Below are 17,114 nucleotides of genomic sequence, written 5' to 3' on the forward strand. Positions count from 1 at the left end.
TTGGTAGAATATGTGGATTATGTTTAAAAGATTTTTATTAAGCAAATATTTTGCAGGTAAGCTCTGTCAGCAGTAGCTATTGCGTGATGACATCAGGACAAGTGGAGTCAAATTCATTTGAAACAGTGTTGTCCATGTCCGTATTCCAATGCCCATTTTTCCTTGACCCGATGATTTATTCCAACAGAGATTACGTACCGGTGTCTTAAAGGTTAGGACATTTGACTTTCCGAAGGGGCCCTCTGGTCTGACGATGCCTGGATTCTGTCGGAAGAACTGGACGGGGTAGTCCGACCCAGCAAAAAGTTGTGGGTTCTTGTGTGCTTTGTCAAATGACATCTTTGCGAGAATCTTTGACTGCAAACTAAGCAGCCAAAAGGTTTCTTGCCAATGTGTGTCCTTGTGTGACTTCTTAAGTTTCCCTTCTGAGAGAAACTCTGACCACAAACCGAGCAGGTAAAAGGTTTCTCGCCAGTTGTATTAAGTTTCCCTTCTGAGAGAATTGTTGACCGCAAACAGAGCAGGAAAACGGTTTCTCGCCAGTTGTGTGTTCCTGCGTGACTTCTTAAGGTTGTCTTATGAGAGAACCTTTGACCGCAAACTGAGCAGGAAAACGGTTTCTCACCAGTGTGTGTCCTTGTGTGTTGTAAAAGGTTTTCATTCCGAGAAAATCCCTGACCGCAAATTGAGCATGCGACGGGTTTCTCGCCTGTGTGTAGTAATAAACTTCCTCTATGTGGGAACTTTTGACCGCAAACTCAGCAGACTAAAGGTTTCTCATCGGTGTGTGTACTTATGTGTTGTGATAAGCTTTCTTTCTGAGAGAATCTTTGAGCGCAAACTGAGCAGGCAAAAGGTTTCTCTCCAGTGTGTATTCTCATGTCGTTTCAAATGGTTCTTATAGGAATAAGCGTTCTCACACTGAGAACATTTCCAGCGCTTGTTGTCAGAGTGACATGCCGTACCACCTTCAGACTGTTTGTCACCACGATCTGTGTGAAGAGAGTGTGACGTGATGTCCTCACTATCTGACAGTGGAGCCAAGAGGCCGTCGGCTTGTGATTCTTCACAGTAGTAGCCATCACCTTCCATTGTCATGTGTTGACATGAGCTGCTTCTTGGAGGCTCCGCCCCTCTGTTCCCCTCAATTTGACCTTCATCTTCCCTCTGCAAAGAGACAAATGTCGACGGCAAATTGATATCGTGGGGCTGCTTCTGCTCTTTAATACAATCGCGCTCCGGCTTCTCAACTTTAGGGTCCTTGTCCTGTTTCTCTTTGAGAAGTGGGGGCTGCTGCTGCTCGTCTTCTGCTTTAATACAATCGAGCTCCAGATCTTCCTCTCCTTTAATGTATGGGTGCTTTTCATCCTCCACCTTAATGTGGGTGGACTCTGGCTCCTGCTGCTGAGAATCAAGATCTTCGCTGAGGTCTGCAAAACACACACAGCAAGATGTGGAATAAGCAGTTTCGATTGAATAACAGTCCAAATTCACACTCAAATGAGTAAATAGCAAAACTGACAATCATGGATTTTAAAGAAAAAAAGTTTTCCTGGACTGGACATGGCGCAATGGATTTAAGTCACCTACGTGCAAAGAGATTGACGTCAAGGCAACCTCTGTGCTACTTTTGTTGCACCAGCAAGCTAGCAACATGCTAGTATTCTTACGATTGGTCTAGTAATGGCTAATTATATTACATAGGTTGCGCTGCGACGTACAGGAGGTCGACATGTTTCACCTCAATCTTTCCGCTACTGATGCCCGAAGAACTTTGCAAACGTATATAGCTTCTGGTAAAATAATAGTTAGCTGCACCCCTACAATTTACCCCTCAATTAAACTCCAAAGACACGAAAAGATAACTCTAAAAAAAAAAAACTTGTGTATTTTGTTTTCAATTGAAATGCCATCAATAATTATTGACAGTTCTGCGCTCATTTTAAAATGCTGAATATGCGTTATTTCCATTTTCTTTTAGAATTTATGTCGGTCCTTATTTTACTTAGTTGATTATTCACAGTATTATTTATCACTGGAATCTTTATAAAAAAAAACATAAAACGTGTTTAATAATGCCCATGTTTCATCCACACATACCAAAGAAACGATTAACTGGCTCTGTGTTTGTTTTTGTTTTTTTAATGAAGCCACATACAATTCAACGCCTCCGTTAGGGGTGTAAACTCTGCAAGAAAATCCAACAATTGTGACTTTGGATGCCAGTTACCTACCTTGTGATTTTTAGACAAAAACGTTACTTACATGACTACTGTGGGTTTTTTCCCTTCCATTAACAGAGAGGTAACAACAATCCACAAGATGGACAGACAGCATATTAATAATGTAATAATTGGAAGCATTTCCTAAACAAGTGAGAGTAAGAAGTGACCGGACCTGCTCCGTGGACAATATTTGGCCGCATCTTGCCAACGGCGTCCAGCATTTGACATCGTCGCTCGTTGTCCTTTTTTGCTTCACAAAGTTCCTCCTCGTTCTTTGCTATCCTTTTTGTAAACATTTTCATACGACAATCAAAACACTTTACGCTCACACTTGATCTCTGCTGAGATCACAAACACGTCTTGTTAACGGTTAGCAAGCAAACAAGGCTAAGCTAAGCTTCGGCGCGCACCGAGACGACTTTAAGCGAACATGAAAATTAAACAGGTAGTGTTTTAGTGCAGAGAAGTGGTAATTGACTGCCCGGGTCAAGGTTTAGCACGTTCGCTACAAATTCAGGAAAATATTGAAGCGCCTTTTGGCTTCTTTCGCCCCGTGGTGGTTCTTCGTCAGTATAGCATAAACGGCGGTTCGCAAACTCAAGCTGTACATTACCGCCACCCAGCGGTCTGCGGTGATTACTGCATTGATTTACAAGTTTAACTTAAGTTTTCTGCCACCATTTGGTAAATAGTGTGCACAAAAGCATGTTTTGATGAACACTGGTAATTATGCTAAGGTAACTAGCACAAATTAACGCCATAGTGAGGCTGAAAGACAAATGACTGAGATTTATTGAAGCATATTTCTCGACTTGTAATTTTTTTTGGGAGGGGGGGTGTATTTATTTTCCTTTTTTTTAACTCCTCTGAGTCCTGAAAAAGTACAAAGCATACCTGTAAAAAGATTACAACGAAAACATATCTTGTCTGAACTGTTTATTGGAACGTAACTTTTGCAGCAGCATAAGCGTTGTCTACGCTTGTCAGGTTGCGATTCCACACACACACTCACTCTCACTCACTCACTAACACACTCACACACACTAAGACTTACGCACTGCTCTGAGCACCGTTTCCACAAATGAATGTGCACCAGGATTCATTTTCTTAAATACACATTCCCATATATTGCACATATGTACTCTTGTACATTTGAAGCACTTGCAAAAATCTGATCTGTATCAAATTGTAAACCACATCCCACTGTGGTTTGGAATCATGCTAGCTCAAATCTGATTTTTTTCCTCAGACCTAATAAAATCAAGACAAATAAAACAAGTTGGAGATTACAAAGGGCTGCCATTCTGAAAAAGACTAAAGTCTAATACAAATTGGTTAAAACACTATGAAAATTAAGACCATTGTAATTAGATTACATGGTTTTGATCGAATGATGATAAGATCAGAAGAAATGATTCTGAATTGCACTAGCTGTCTCAATGGAGCTTTAAGTTCCTTCTGATTAAGTTGTGCTAGACATCCTGTGAAAAAGTGTCTCAATATTCCACCGTCACTGCTTTGGTCTTGAGGTATTCCATGAGCGCATCCTCTCCTGTGAATGAGAAAGCGACCCATTAGCGCTGTCGCAACACAAATATCCTGTTAACCATCCAAATCCGAAGCTGTCGGCGGCGACAGGACAACGCGCTTGTTTTTCAAATCACCGTAATTCCTGAACCTCTAGCGCTAGCAACGTAATTCCAACGGCCTCTGAAATCAGATAAGCGGCGTTTTACGTGGATACCACATACATTACGGTAGCTAACAGATGGTCACGTGTGAAGGAGGGGGAAGTCCCGCGTCTTGGATAGGCGTAATTTCAAAGTACCGTAACTCCGGAACTATTTGTGCTATCAACGTAATTCCAACGGTTTCTGAGAGCGGATAAGCAGAGTTTTGCATCGATTTTACATACACTACGGTAGCTAGCAGATTTATATGTGTGGAGCATGTCTTACAAATGAACGTATTCACGGACCCATTTGCGCTCGCAACGTATCTGAAAGCGGAGGAGCGGAGCTTTACGTCGAGAAAATAAAAACCTCAAAACAATAAAAACAAGCGGACTGCTATGATAATAGTACTAAAAGGGTATGACCTAGTCAATGGTCTCCAGATAACTTCTATTGTGAATTGGTGCTGTTCAAAGAAAATGTACGTGACTTGACAAAACAAACAGGAACATGGACGGACAGAAGAGTTGAAACGAAAGACTGGTCAATTCCCTGCCACAACTTACCAAGGTCTTTCCCAAAGCCAGACTGCTTGAAGCCTCCAAAAGGTGAAGCAACATCAGTCTTGTTATAGGTGTTGATGAATACTGTCCCAGCTTCCAAGTGTTCACTCACATACATGGCTTTGTTTATGTCACGGGTAAACACACCTGAAGCCAAGCCGTACTCTGTGTCATTGGCTCGTTCGAGCACACCGTCCACATCCCTGGAATTTGTCAGTACGTATGCATAAGAAGACTTTTTTTACACAAAATCTACAAGACAATACCAGCAAGAGAGTGTTCTGATTACTAACCCATCTTTAAATTTGGACACAACCATGACAGGCCCAAAGGATTCCTCTTTGGCAATGAACATGTGGTCCTCCACACCAGTGAACACAGTGGGCTCCATGAAGAAACCTGTCAGAAAAAAAAGTTAGTATTTTAACACAGAAAAGTTATACAAAACGGTTGGTGCAAAGCTGAATGTGTCTTGCCCTATATGTTAAAAAAAATAGATAACCAGAGTGGAAGCATGTTTTACTGGTACGTCTACTTAAACTGCTCTTTAAAACACAAATCAGAAGCAAAGTCTGATTTTGATTGGTTTATTTTTATTTACTTATTTATAGCAAAACTGCCTCCATCTAGGGTCCTGGGTTCGCTGTCTGGCTAATTAGATTTTTTGGTGGGGTTCAATTTATGGAATTTTGGGCTTGTTTTGGGAATGTAATTCCACTTTTGGCCACATGGTGGCGGCACACAACTACTATAAATTTGAAAGCGTAAAACTGCAAGCGACAACGTCATTTTGCTGAAGAGTTTACAAAGACAACTTTATGTATCTATCTTCAATCTTGCTTTTAACGTATGCAGACTGAAAAGAAAAGGATGTATGTACATCTTTAGCCATTGTGAGATACGTTAAAGTTGTTATTAGTTGTTAGTATAGGAAAAACGGGATTTGGTAACTAAACAAAGGGATCAGTAAACTGTTAGATGATTGTACAATATTTTTTGTTTTATCCATTATATGAGCTGTATCAAGCATTTTGCAATTTTTTTCTTATCCATTATATGAGCTGTATCAAGCATTTTGCATTTACAAAAATAATAGTTTTATATCATGGATGTTTTTTTTTTTTTTGCTGTATGTACCTGGTCGGTCCACTTGTTTGCCGCCATAAACCAACGTGGCTCCTTCCTTTATTCCAACATCACAGTACTCCAGCAGTTTGTCCAAGTGTGCTTTGTGATTCTGAGGTCCATGGTCTGTGGATCGATCCAGCGGGTCCCCGATCTTCATTTTCTTTAACTCCTCCACCTTAGTAGAGGGGATGAATACAGAGTTTAAATTTTAACAGCATCGCTCTTGTCAGTCTTTTTTTTTTTGGGGGGGGCAGATTTTAATCCCAGAGAGGAAGTTACGTTTTCACTCGGCTTTATTTTGATATCGTATGTAGTACGTACATTACGCAAAAAACAGCTCACACAATGCAGGCATGCAGACCCCAGTTTTTTTCTGTTCCCCAATTTTACAAAAACTCACCACACGGCTGATGAATTCATCATGAATGGACTCCTCCACAAAAAGGCGCCCAGCAGCAATGCAGTTTTCCCCTTTGTTGAAATACACAGAGCTCATACCCTAAGAGAAGAAGATAACAAATTTTAGAAATGAATTGAGAAAGCCCTTGATATTTTTACAAGGACATGGATCTTAAAATTTGCATCCAACCATCATGGTAACGTTCTTTTAAGATGTCTTCTGTGATTCACTCTGGTTGTAATGGATCAATACTTTTACTCTATAAAAAACAAACATTTTTTTTCTTTTAAACTGTGTATCAAATACAAATTTAAATAAATACTTGTGCAATAACAAAATATATTTCATTGGTCCAATAACTTTTGGAGGGGAGTTTATTTGCTAATTCATTTAGTGACATTAACTTGGGTGAACGAAATTAGATGCTGTAATTACAAGACACACTAACAAATAAATGCTTAAACTTTTTTTTTTTTTTTTTAATTCCTGTTATAGTTTTACTAATTAACTCATTCACTGCCATTGACGGCTATAGACGTCAAAAATTCATTTATTTCTATTAGTTTAATTTTTTTTCCACTTTTGCGAACAAGAGTATGAAAAACAGATATACAATTTGTGATTAATTGTTAATTAACAAGTGAAGTCATGTGATTAATTACAATTAAAAATTGTAATCGCCTGACGGGCCTAATTAAAAAAAAAAAAAAAAGTGGTGTTTAATTGTAATTAATTGCATGATAATTTTATATCTGTCATAAATGTACAATAAAAAAATCTAGCTTTTCATAAAAAAAATGAAATGAAATGAAATAAATGTTAAACTAATAGAAATAGTTCACATTAATTTTTATGTCTATAGTCGTCAATGGCAGTGAATGAGTTAAGGACTAATCAAAAAAAATAAAAAATAAAATAAAATAAAAAAAACAACAAAAAGTGATTCTCTCACCATGCGAACAGCCTTGTCCATATCGCAATCATTAAAGATGATGAGAGGCGACTTCCCTCCCAGCTCCAGAGAAACTTTCTTTAGATTACTGAGTGCACAACTTCAAGGAGAAAATACAACAGTCAAATATCAATGGCAGGAAATAATGGGCAGCATATTTCTTATTTATCAAGTCACACCTTTTCATGATTTGTTTGCCAATAGGTGTCGAACCAGTGAAACCCAGTTTCCGGATATCTGGGTGATCAGCCATTCGCTGTCCCACCATTCCTCCTACAGAAGAGCAATTTCTTCCATTCGGTAAGATTCAAAATTCAAACAGGTAAGGTGTTCTATTATGTTTTGTGAAATGCCCGTTACCTGAGCCTGGTAATATGTTGACAACTCCTTTTGGAATACCAGCTTTTACTGACAACTCAGCAAATTTTAATGCAGTCAATGGCGTTACCTACATATATGAGACATTGACGACATTAATAAATGACACAAAATGTGGCTCAAGCATACTTGAATTAGCCTTTTAGAGAATCATGGCTGCTGTATTAGTGCATTCTTAATACTGCGTATGATCACCTGTGCAGGTTTAAGAACAAGCGTGTTACCAGCTGCAAGGCAGGCAGCACTTTTCCATGCCAACATCATGAGGGGGTAGTTCCAAGGGATGACAATAGCACAAACGCTGATACAGAAAAATGCCGTTAACAAGAATAATAAACACAAACAGAAACATTCAATGAAATGAAATTCACGAACCGCTCCATCAAACTTACCCGATTGGTTCTCTTTTAGTAAAGGTGAGGTTGTGGTTGGGCCTGGCCTGGTTAATGGGAATTGTCTTGCCCTGTACACAGAAGTGTATTGATCGAGCATTTGCAAAGTCACACATCGAGTCATAACATTCATGTCTCAAGTTGCCGGGACTTGAAAGTCAAGTCACTTTTTTTGTGTGTGTGCAGACGTCATTTCATCATCACTTTCTGTCCAGATCTACGTGTATTACATGAAAGTACTCATTCAGTTTTTTGGGTGGAAAATGACTAGTAAAAATGTACACAGCTTGCACGTCCGTTTCTGTGGCGAAAACCTGATGGAAATCCTTTTTACCTGTATCTTGTCACACCAGCCGGCAAAGTAGCGAAACGTCTGGATGGACATGCCCACGTGAGTTTTCAGGGCCAGCGTGTACACAGCCCCGGAATCAATTGCCTCGATAGTGGCCAACTCCTCTTGGTGTTGCTCCATCAAGTCTGCTAGTCTATAAGGTAAGACAATAATCAGACATTTTTGGGTTAAACAATATTTTGTTTAAAAAAAAAATATATATATATATATATATATATATATATATATATATATATATATAAACCCTGTTTCCACAAAGTGCATCTACAAAAGATTTTTTAAAATTTTTCCTCATCAAACAAATCTGTTGGTGTAAGAAAATATAATTTTGAAAAATGATAACAGTGTTTCTTGTACAATATTTCAGGCCACGTTATTCGGTTTTTGAATGTATTAGTCTTCTACAGTCGCATTATTCATGGTTTACTGAAGAGCTATATGCACAGCTATATTTATCCTTTTTGGACGACTCACTTATAAAGTAGATTTCCTCTGTCTCTTGGGTTCATCCTGCCCCAGGGCCCATGATCAAATGCTTGTTTAGCAGCTGCCACTGCCTGGTCCACATCCCCCACTGAAGCATAAGACACTTTACAGATTACCTAGTAAAAATTGGGATTAGCACAAACAGTCCATGAAGTACTTTGGATCAAAAGACGGATGAGCTTTGTTGTTGTTGTTTTTTTAAATCTCAGCATCTCGGCTCGCTTACCGATCCGTCGGTGGGATTAATGGTATTGTAGGTTTTGCCATTTTCAGCATCCACAAAAGCGCCATTGATAAAACACTGGTATGGCATTTTCACTGTCATGTTGTTAACGTCCTTGATTACCTGGTAGAATGCAGCACATCAGTCAGTACTGTAATATCAGTCATAAATCCACCACAAAGACCAACGGCAAGAATTTCAGATACTGTATGTGGAATACGCCAAGATTTATTGAGCTTTTGGAAACCATGGGTAAATCCAAGAAAAAATAAAATCTCTCATGCCTCACGGGTTAAACTGTGTGTAAAAACGAAGATCACGTCGACAGCGAGGCTCAGGAGCAAAAATAAAAATAAAAATAAAATCACATTAACCAGGTGAAATAAATACTTTTAATTGACTATTATTTTGCAAATATATATTTCAGTGCTGCCGCAAATATTCTACTTGGCGAATGTAAAGTTGTTTAAGGAACTGCCTCATGCTCCTCTTTTCGCTAAACCACAGCCAGGCCTGGACTGGCCAATCTGGAGAGCCGGGACAATTCCCGGTGGGCCGCAGGCAGCATTTGTTTTGAAATCAGCCCGTAATATTATATATATATATATATATATATATATATATATAGCACTGACTGCCTGCCTTTGTTACTAAGAGTGTCACCAAGTTACAATAATTTAGTATCAAAAGTAGCAAAACTTTAATTCATGAATAGAAACAATAAACATTATTACTATATTAAACCTTGTCTGTACAAAAATAACACATAAAAGAGGCAACACACAATTGACTTTTGCTTTAAATTGACAAACACTGGCGACAAGCCATAATCTAAAACCCTCATCCGGGCAACCCCAAAAAATCAAAATCCAATTTCTGGGGGAAAAAAGAAGAAACCATGAGAAGGCACCACAGATAAGGGCCTGAACATGTGCAAAAACTGTCCAGGCACATCCAGCGGAGACGTTTATAGCATTTACAAAAAAAAAATCCAATTCCAATGTGCCATTACCGCACCAATAGCCCAACGTGGCCACAGCTGTTACAATTGTAAGAAATCTGTGGACTTACATGGTCAATGACTAGTTCATCCTCCTCTTCTTCCCCTCTCATTTTACGCACAAACATCTGGACGAAGTCCTGGAAAGTGGTTGCCATGTAAATGTCCTCATTTTGCAGGAGGACACCAGCTCGCTGCTTTACCTCCTCCACTAACCTGGACAAGTAAATAATAATATGGTCTATGTAATTTTGGTCCAGTCTTGTTTCATAAACGGGAATTTTTTCCCCCCAACTATTCTGTTGTACCACAATTCATTTAAAATGCAAAAAGTGATTTCCTTGGATATTTTTATTTGATTTATTTTTTATTACCGGTATTTTTTCCAGTTTCAAGTTGTTGTTTCTTTTTATTAACAGATGTGTACCAACTATTTCTCCTTACCTGACCACATCCATGGAAGCAGCTCCGGACTTGAAAAAGTCTGTAGTGTCCTCAATAGCGGGGACGTTACTGAGAATGCTCTTCCAGATATTCTGTAATCAAAACAATTACAGTAAAGGACACCTAATTCGGATACGCAACGCGACGGATTAGTGGATAAAATGTTAGAAAACAACATGAAGACTTGCCCTCATCTCCGTCACTATTTCTTTCTCGCTGTCAGTTAATTCCACACTCTGAGTTTCACCGGTGGAAAAGTACTTTGAAGCAGCTATCATTTTTCCATCTTCAAACTGCAGATTCTTCACGAGAACCTAAGGTCAAACATGACAAATACAGAAAAGCAAATTCTTTATAACATTGTGCAGTTTATCGTATTTGTATTTGTTATTTGCTTTGTTTTACTCTGCTGTGTGTAGCTTGGCCGGATAAATAACAGTTACGATAAAATGAAAATAAAGAAAGTATTTATGGACTACTGTAGCTGTCTCAGCCAAAGTCCTCGCCCCTCCCCCCCAAAAAATAAATAAATAAAATAAAATAAAAAACAATACAAATAAAATAAATAAATAAAAATAAAAATAAAAATAAAAATAAAAATAAAAATAAAAATAAAAATAAAAATAAAAATAAAAATAAAAATAAAAATAAAAATAAAAATAAAATAAATAAAATAATAAATAAATAAAAATAAAATAAAAATAAAAAGTCTAATTCAATACAGAGGTAAGAAAGGCAGACCTGTAATGACAAAGTATGTTCGTTCATTTTGTAAGATAGTGGCACTCACTGCTTTTCCATCACTTCCATTTAGGACAAGCCCGTTTTTTGTGACCAGGCTTTGGCTGGCTGCTCCTTCGATGTCCAGTGGCTGGCCAGGTGGTACTGATCCTTGCAACATTGATGAACCATATAAGGTAACGGGCTGGGGGTCGAGAAATATTGAATTGAACTTTTGAACAGGCATCTTTCAATTAAGACTACATTATACAATACTTTTATTCTTCTACATGCTGTATCCATATCAATGTCTTTTAGAAAGGTGTGTGATTCCACGTGTTCCAAGAAACGCACCTTGCCGTCAATAACAGTCCAGGCGCCAGGGATTTTGTCATGGCCACGTATCCAGTTGTGAATTGCCTCAGCTGGCTGAGCCAGATTGATCTGATGGAAGAAAAAAAGTCAACATGCATAATGTCCATCACAGGTAAATGTCCTTTATTCTTATCCACTGTAGGAGCCCCATGTTTGATTTGTATTTGCCTCCAACCACTGGGGGGCAGTGTTTTTTTGTTTGTTTGCCTGAGCAATGAGCAGGTGCCCAGAGACTACTTAATTAGGATTCCGCTGGGAGACAGGTGTCACTGATTGGGGAAGAAAACAATTTTTGACGGGTGTTTCTTGTATTTTGGGCATTTTATGTTGTTACTTTGAGAGTTATAATTTTCCAACCAAGACAGAATTTCGTGGGTTTATTTTATTTTATTTCTTCGCCTTTTATACAAGAACGTCAAAATTAAACAATCAGTAACTGCAAGTGTAGCAGACAAGTAAGTGGTGGTGGATAATCCCCTACATCCACTTTCAAGGTTTTAAGTTTAAAGCAGTCTTGAGTTTAAAGCACTTGCTTTTGAAACTTTTATTCATCAAGTTCCCAATAAATATTCATTTACTTTAAATAAAGTACCAATTTCACTGTTTTACTCTATGTCAATGACCCTTGAAACTTGTTCACAAATCTAAATTCCTTGACATATTACAAGGTTTTACAAAAAAGTAACACAAATTACTTCTCCAGGTAACTAATTACATTTCTAAAGAAGTAATTCCATAACTAATCAAATTACTTTTGGGGGGTAAAGTAATCAATAACTATAACTAAATATATTTTTAAAATTATTTACCTAACTGCTATTTCACATTACAGAAAACTAACCTTTTTTTTTAAAGTAAGAACATTAGAAATAGAGGCAAGGAACTCATTCCTCCACCCATCCATCCTCTGAACTGCTTCTCCTCACTAAGGTCACTTGTTATGCTGGAGCCTATCCCAGCATCCTGAATTCCCCTGATAAGGATTTGAACTCATGACCTCTGCTAACTTGCCTGCCACTGGTCTGGACTATCTCACTAAGACAGTGAGCTTGTTGGCAAATTGGGGAAGTTGGAGCCCAGGAACAAATCAATTCTACAAACAGCCTCCAGGAAGGGATTGTGTTGAACGTTTGCATTCCAGCTGCTATGAGATTCCTCACCTTGGCATTGGATTTCTTCTGAATGCCTTCATAGCTTGCACCCTCCTCTGGCTGCGGAATTCGCGGGGCCTTGCCATCAGCAACAAGCTGCACTGACTCAACCTACAATGGCAAACACACTGGGATTAATTACTCAAACAACATACATACATACATACATTTTCTATAGCACTTTTTACCCCCCCCCCTCCCCTTTTTTATATATCATTTTCTTTAGCACTAAAAGGCAACAATTGACAGATTTTGTTTCAAAACTATTCATTCAACGGGTTGGTTTTTATTTATTTTTAAAATGGGACCACAACTTTCAATAAGAATCTGGTAAGTTTTCAAGAAAAAATGTGCCTTAAAAACATTTTACACGAGTGTGCGTTATTCATAGGATTTTATGGAAATGTTTTATTTAATTTATTCCCAATTGGATAATAGACTACTCTGGCATCAAAGTGTTGCTGTAGTTGTATTACGATTTTGAATATAAATTTAGTCATCACTTTAAATTCCTGGATGTTTTGTTTTTTTGACAGTTAATTATTGCCCGATTTCAAGAACCCATGGACATGACCCTGAGTTTCTTAACCAGAGGTTTTTATTGCTGCCACCTTCAGTCGTTGTTTGCTAAGCCCAAAAGTTCTATCACAGCATTTAGGCCTTTAGTTAATGAGTGTCCATTGATGTCACAATTGCGATTAAAGCTTTTCTAAACTCTACTAGTATTTTTACTGTCCCCTGTTCGGCAGTCAGCAAACTTTCCAAACCTTTTCCACTTGAACTTGTTTATTAACGACAAATGTGAGAAATGCAAATATTAGTTTAATGGTATTGCATCATTGTTTGTTTGGTTATGTGCTTTCGTTATTAGTTGTTGCTAGCTTGTATTTGCTTTCCATCAGGTACATGAGCACTGCCGAAAGCAAAACCGCCTTCAAAATATCATGTGAGTTTTGACAACTTGACAGCAGGAACAGAATGACCAAAATGACCTTTCAATGGTTACCATTGCCTTGATGCCTTCTGGAAAGAGGAAACGGTTGTAGAGTGTGTCCACAGTGTCATTGGGTTCGACAGCACACTCCCGCTGCAGCAGGATTGGTCCGGTATCCAGACCATCATCAGCCCAAAATATTGTGAAACCAGCTTTCTTATCACCGTGGATCAAGGACCTGATGGATGACACAGTGACAAATATACAAAGTAAGAAATAAATTACTCTATAAAATGGATTTTTCAAGATGCCCTTCTTTGACTCCTTGGTTTCATTTTAGAAAGTGGTTTTGTTTGCAAGCACCATTTCAATGGTATGAAAGTGATAGTTTTAGTTGATGAGTTAAAACAATGTGAAAACATTTTGCCTCTAACTGTACTACACTGACTTGTCAACAAATAGCAAAACCAGATGTGTTGGGGTTGTTTTTTTGATCAAACTACCAATAATAATATAAACAATGGATTATATGGAGGACCAAAACTGTCAAAATTCAAAATAAATAAATGACTAAATAAATTTAATTTAATGACTAAAAGTGACAATAAAAACAGATATAAAAAATATATATAATTCAAATTTTTAATCCCAAAAAATAAATATAAATGAAAATTAAAAAATAATAATAATTATAAAAAATACATACATAAATAAATATAAATAAATTATATATATATATAAAAATAAATAAATTATTTATATATATATATATATATATATATATATACATAAATAAATAAATTTTATATATATATATATATATATATATATATATATAAATAAATAATTTATATATATATATATAATTATTATTATTTATTTAGTCATTTATTTATTTAGAATTTTGGCAGTTTTGGTCCTCCATAGGATTGCGGTTCTCATTAACCACCCAGTCCTCCTTACCAGTTGATGGCTGAGGCTCCTCTGTGCAGGGGAAGGATGGAGGGGTGGTAAATGATGGAGCCGTGCTTGGGAGAATCAATGATGTTCATGGGGATGAACTGAGAGCAGAAAGGCATCACATTGATCTCAGCATTCACCGCCATGTAGGCCTCGACTACTTCTGGGATGGGCTTTCCCTTAACTCGCCACCGTGGGAACTTGAACACTGGTGTGCCATCCTTCTCTGCTGCCAGGGCTGAAACGGCATGGTAAGAAAGATTGGCTTTTCTATCGTCATTCGCTGAAATGTGGTTACTCTCAAAAACTGTCATCGTTACAATTTACAAACCGGCCAGTGGACCAACCCTTTTCCATGCTTATCTTTCCTTTACAAACATTTGAGGGAAAGGCGTGTAATCACAGGTTGGTCAGTGTCAGCATGACATGACCGCAGCGCACCGGTAGCTCTAAAAACGGAGCACAAAATCTTTCTCGACCCCTGTCAGTGTGATGTCACGTGACCTCAGCACACAGAATAGTGTAAAAACATTGCGTGTGTCCACAGATTGCCACGGAGTTGCATCCCTGCGGTGGCAATGTAATCCGCATTTTAACAAGTTTGAAAAAGCCAATGTCTTTCATTATAAATAATGAAACAGACAGTAAATAAGCATACATTATTTTGCTACTACTGTCACTATGTAAGCTTCTAGCTTTGTTTTATTATTATCATTATTATTATTATATATTTTTTTACAGTAGTCATTCTCAAACGCCTAAAAAAAATACATAAAAAGGACATTTTCAAAAAGCCGTTTTCGCATTATAGGAAATATTTAATATGTAAATAAGCTTTTCTCCGATTGGGTCTTTTTAACAGCTTTCCTTTGATTGGTTAGTTGTCGATCAGCACGAGAGGAGACAATACCATTAACATGGAATTGATATTCCCATACACCTTTAATTTAAAAGTTGCTTGGCCCAAACAGCTGTTATTAGACTGCGCCAATTAAGGCTGGAGTGAGAGCCAAAAACGGTCAGCAAGTTGAACAATGCCTAAAAACTCATTCAACAGGTCCATCAAAAAATATTTATAGATATGTTCTTTCATCTACTTCTACTAACAATATGAAAACAAATATTGTTCTTACTTACCAAGGGGGTCAGCCTTGCCATCTTTGTCAGGTACAGTGAACACGCCTACCACCTTGTGACCCTGCTTCCTCAGGTTGCTATACACCTCCTTGCCAAACAAACTTTGACCAATTATAGCTAGTTTGAGCTTATTCTGGTAGTGATTCTGTAATGACACGGACAAAGAAATTACTTGGAGGCATTATACTGAGTTCCAAAGTATTTTTTTATATGGTATTTAAGTTGATAATAAACATGTACATTTATATTATTTGGGTAAGTTTTAGCATATTTTGTCTTCTGTGTGTTTTTTTCCTGAGATAAATCAGGCCTTGATAATTAGGTTGACTAATGAACATTTCTTTGGGTTGTTCCAACTTCCACATCATTTAACAAGAACCTGTTTTATGCATGGTGCATAGTTTTTTTTTCTTCCCCTCTCTCAATAGGTTTTAATAGGAGGAATGATGATTAAGTGTTTGTCACTCAGTCAGTTCCGTGCACTTGTTGCCAACACTGCATTTCCAAGAATCAAGATGTTTGCCTTCCACATTTCCAGTTTTGTCATCAGGTCTACTTATCATAAGCATTTGCCATTGGCCAGAAGCAGGGCCGAGAAAAGCTACTGGCTGAATGACGATGACGTCTACACCCTCCCCATTTGACCAAGACACGTGTAAGGGGAACAGCGGTTCGAGTTTCCCGTGCAGATTTTTGAGTTGGCCCTGTCAAGTGCACGAGGCAGCCGGTGTCAAATAGCATGTTGCAAATTGTTCATCGCTACTATTCACCGTTATGTCGGCATTTCGGTGAAATTTGAAATGAAAGAAGTCGTCGTTAAAACATATCTTTTGATAGTCTGTGATTACACGATGTCCAATATTGTCAAGAAGTCCTGCACGGTTGCATCCCGACCATCCAGATTAAAAAAAAAAAAAAAAAGCAGTGCTGATGCAACTCCTCTACGTTTTGCACTGTGTGTACTGTACTGTAATTACAGTGCATGTGAATGGAGACGTACGCAGGTTTATGGAGGGGAGAAATCTAAACTTGCTAAAACCAAGTACATTCCCATCAGTCAACAACGGCAACTTTGTATTAATACAGCAAAAGCAGTTGGAATGATTTACTCACAGAAGAGGAGGAAAATTTCCTGAAGATCTGGCTTGCTGTCCACAACATGCCGCCGTTTTGTGTGTATGAAAAGAGCAGCGAAATAAAAGATTGTAAAACTGCGTTAGCTGCCAACAAATGTACAATGACCACCTTTTACGTGTCAGAGTGAGAGAGCGACTTGAATCTCTTCACATGCACGTAGCACCAAAGCGTACGTAATGTGCTATTCAGTGTGCGTGCGCGGTCTCGCTGTTGTCTCCGCCTCCGCGGGTACGCGCATTTTTTTCCTCCGGGTTGATTTACTAATTTACTTGATAATCATTGACTTTTTTTTTCTTTTCTTTTTTGCAGGAGCGCCTACACTTCCTGGATTGTCGTCATAATGTTCCAATTATGAATGCGAATGAGTACATTATACAAATGAGGTACAGTATACGTTTTGCGTTCTACACTAAACTCAATTTTCACGTTTACATTCAGTTGGCGTTTAAAATCTAAGCACTGCAGCATAGTATAATATAATGAA

General features: G+C 37.9%; 2 protein-coding genes across 3 annotated transcripts; both read right to left on the reverse strand.

Moving 5' to 3' along the window:
• Positions 1 to 17: 17 nt before the first annotated feature.
• LOC144035316 (uncharacterized) lies at positions 18 to 2,809 on the reverse strand. Of its 2 annotated transcripts, XM_077544912.1 has the most exons (4): positions 2,398 to 2,809; positions 1,252 to 1,430; positions 1,086 to 1,167; positions 18 to 992 (listed from the first exon to the last, which is right to left on the reverse strand). In XM_077544912.1, the coding sequence occupies exons 1-4, from the start codon at positions 2,525 to 2,527 to the stop codon at positions 778 to 780; spliced, it is 606 nt and encodes a 201-aa protein (XP_077401038.1). In that variant the 5' UTR covers positions 2,528 to 2,809; the 3' UTR covers positions 18 to 777. The 2 variants fall into 2 exon arrangements, with proteins under 2 accessions (XP_077401038.1, XP_077401037.1); XM_077544911.1 differs by having other exon boundaries at positions 1,086 to 1,430.
• Positions 2,810 to 3,146: 337 nt separating this feature from the next.
• aldh1l2 (aldehyde dehydrogenase 1 family, member L2) lies at positions 3,147 to 16,832 on the reverse strand. Its single transcript, XM_077544988.1, has 23 exons — positions 16,607 to 16,832; positions 15,494 to 15,638; positions 14,360 to 14,594; positions 13,469 to 13,634; positions 12,472 to 12,573; positions 11,291 to 11,380; positions 11,007 to 11,141; positions 10,405 to 10,530; positions 10,217 to 10,308; positions 9,844 to 9,988; positions 8,776 to 8,895; positions 8,538 to 8,665; positions 8,046 to 8,196; positions 7,712 to 7,782; positions 7,515 to 7,620; positions 7,302 to 7,389; positions 7,121 to 7,214; positions 6,942 to 7,041; positions 5,990 to 6,088; positions 5,599 to 5,764; positions 4,755 to 4,860; positions 4,465 to 4,664; positions 3,147 to 3,777 (listed from the first exon to the last, which is right to left on the reverse strand). The coding sequence occupies exons 1-23, from the start codon at positions 16,652 to 16,654 to the stop codon at positions 3,722 to 3,724; spliced, it is 2,769 nt and encodes a 922-aa protein (XP_077401114.1). The 5' UTR covers positions 16,655 to 16,832; the 3' UTR covers positions 3,147 to 3,721.
• Positions 16,833 to 17,114: the final 282 nt, after the last annotated feature.

The sequence above is a fragment of the Vanacampus margaritifer genome, chromosome 15 (genome assembly GCF_051991255.1).
Source record: "Vanacampus margaritifer isolate UIUO_Vmar chromosome 15, RoL_Vmar_1.0, whole genome shotgun sequence".
NCBI lineage: Eukaryota > Metazoa > Chordata > Actinopteri > Syngnathiformes > Syngnathidae > Vanacampus > Vanacampus margaritifer.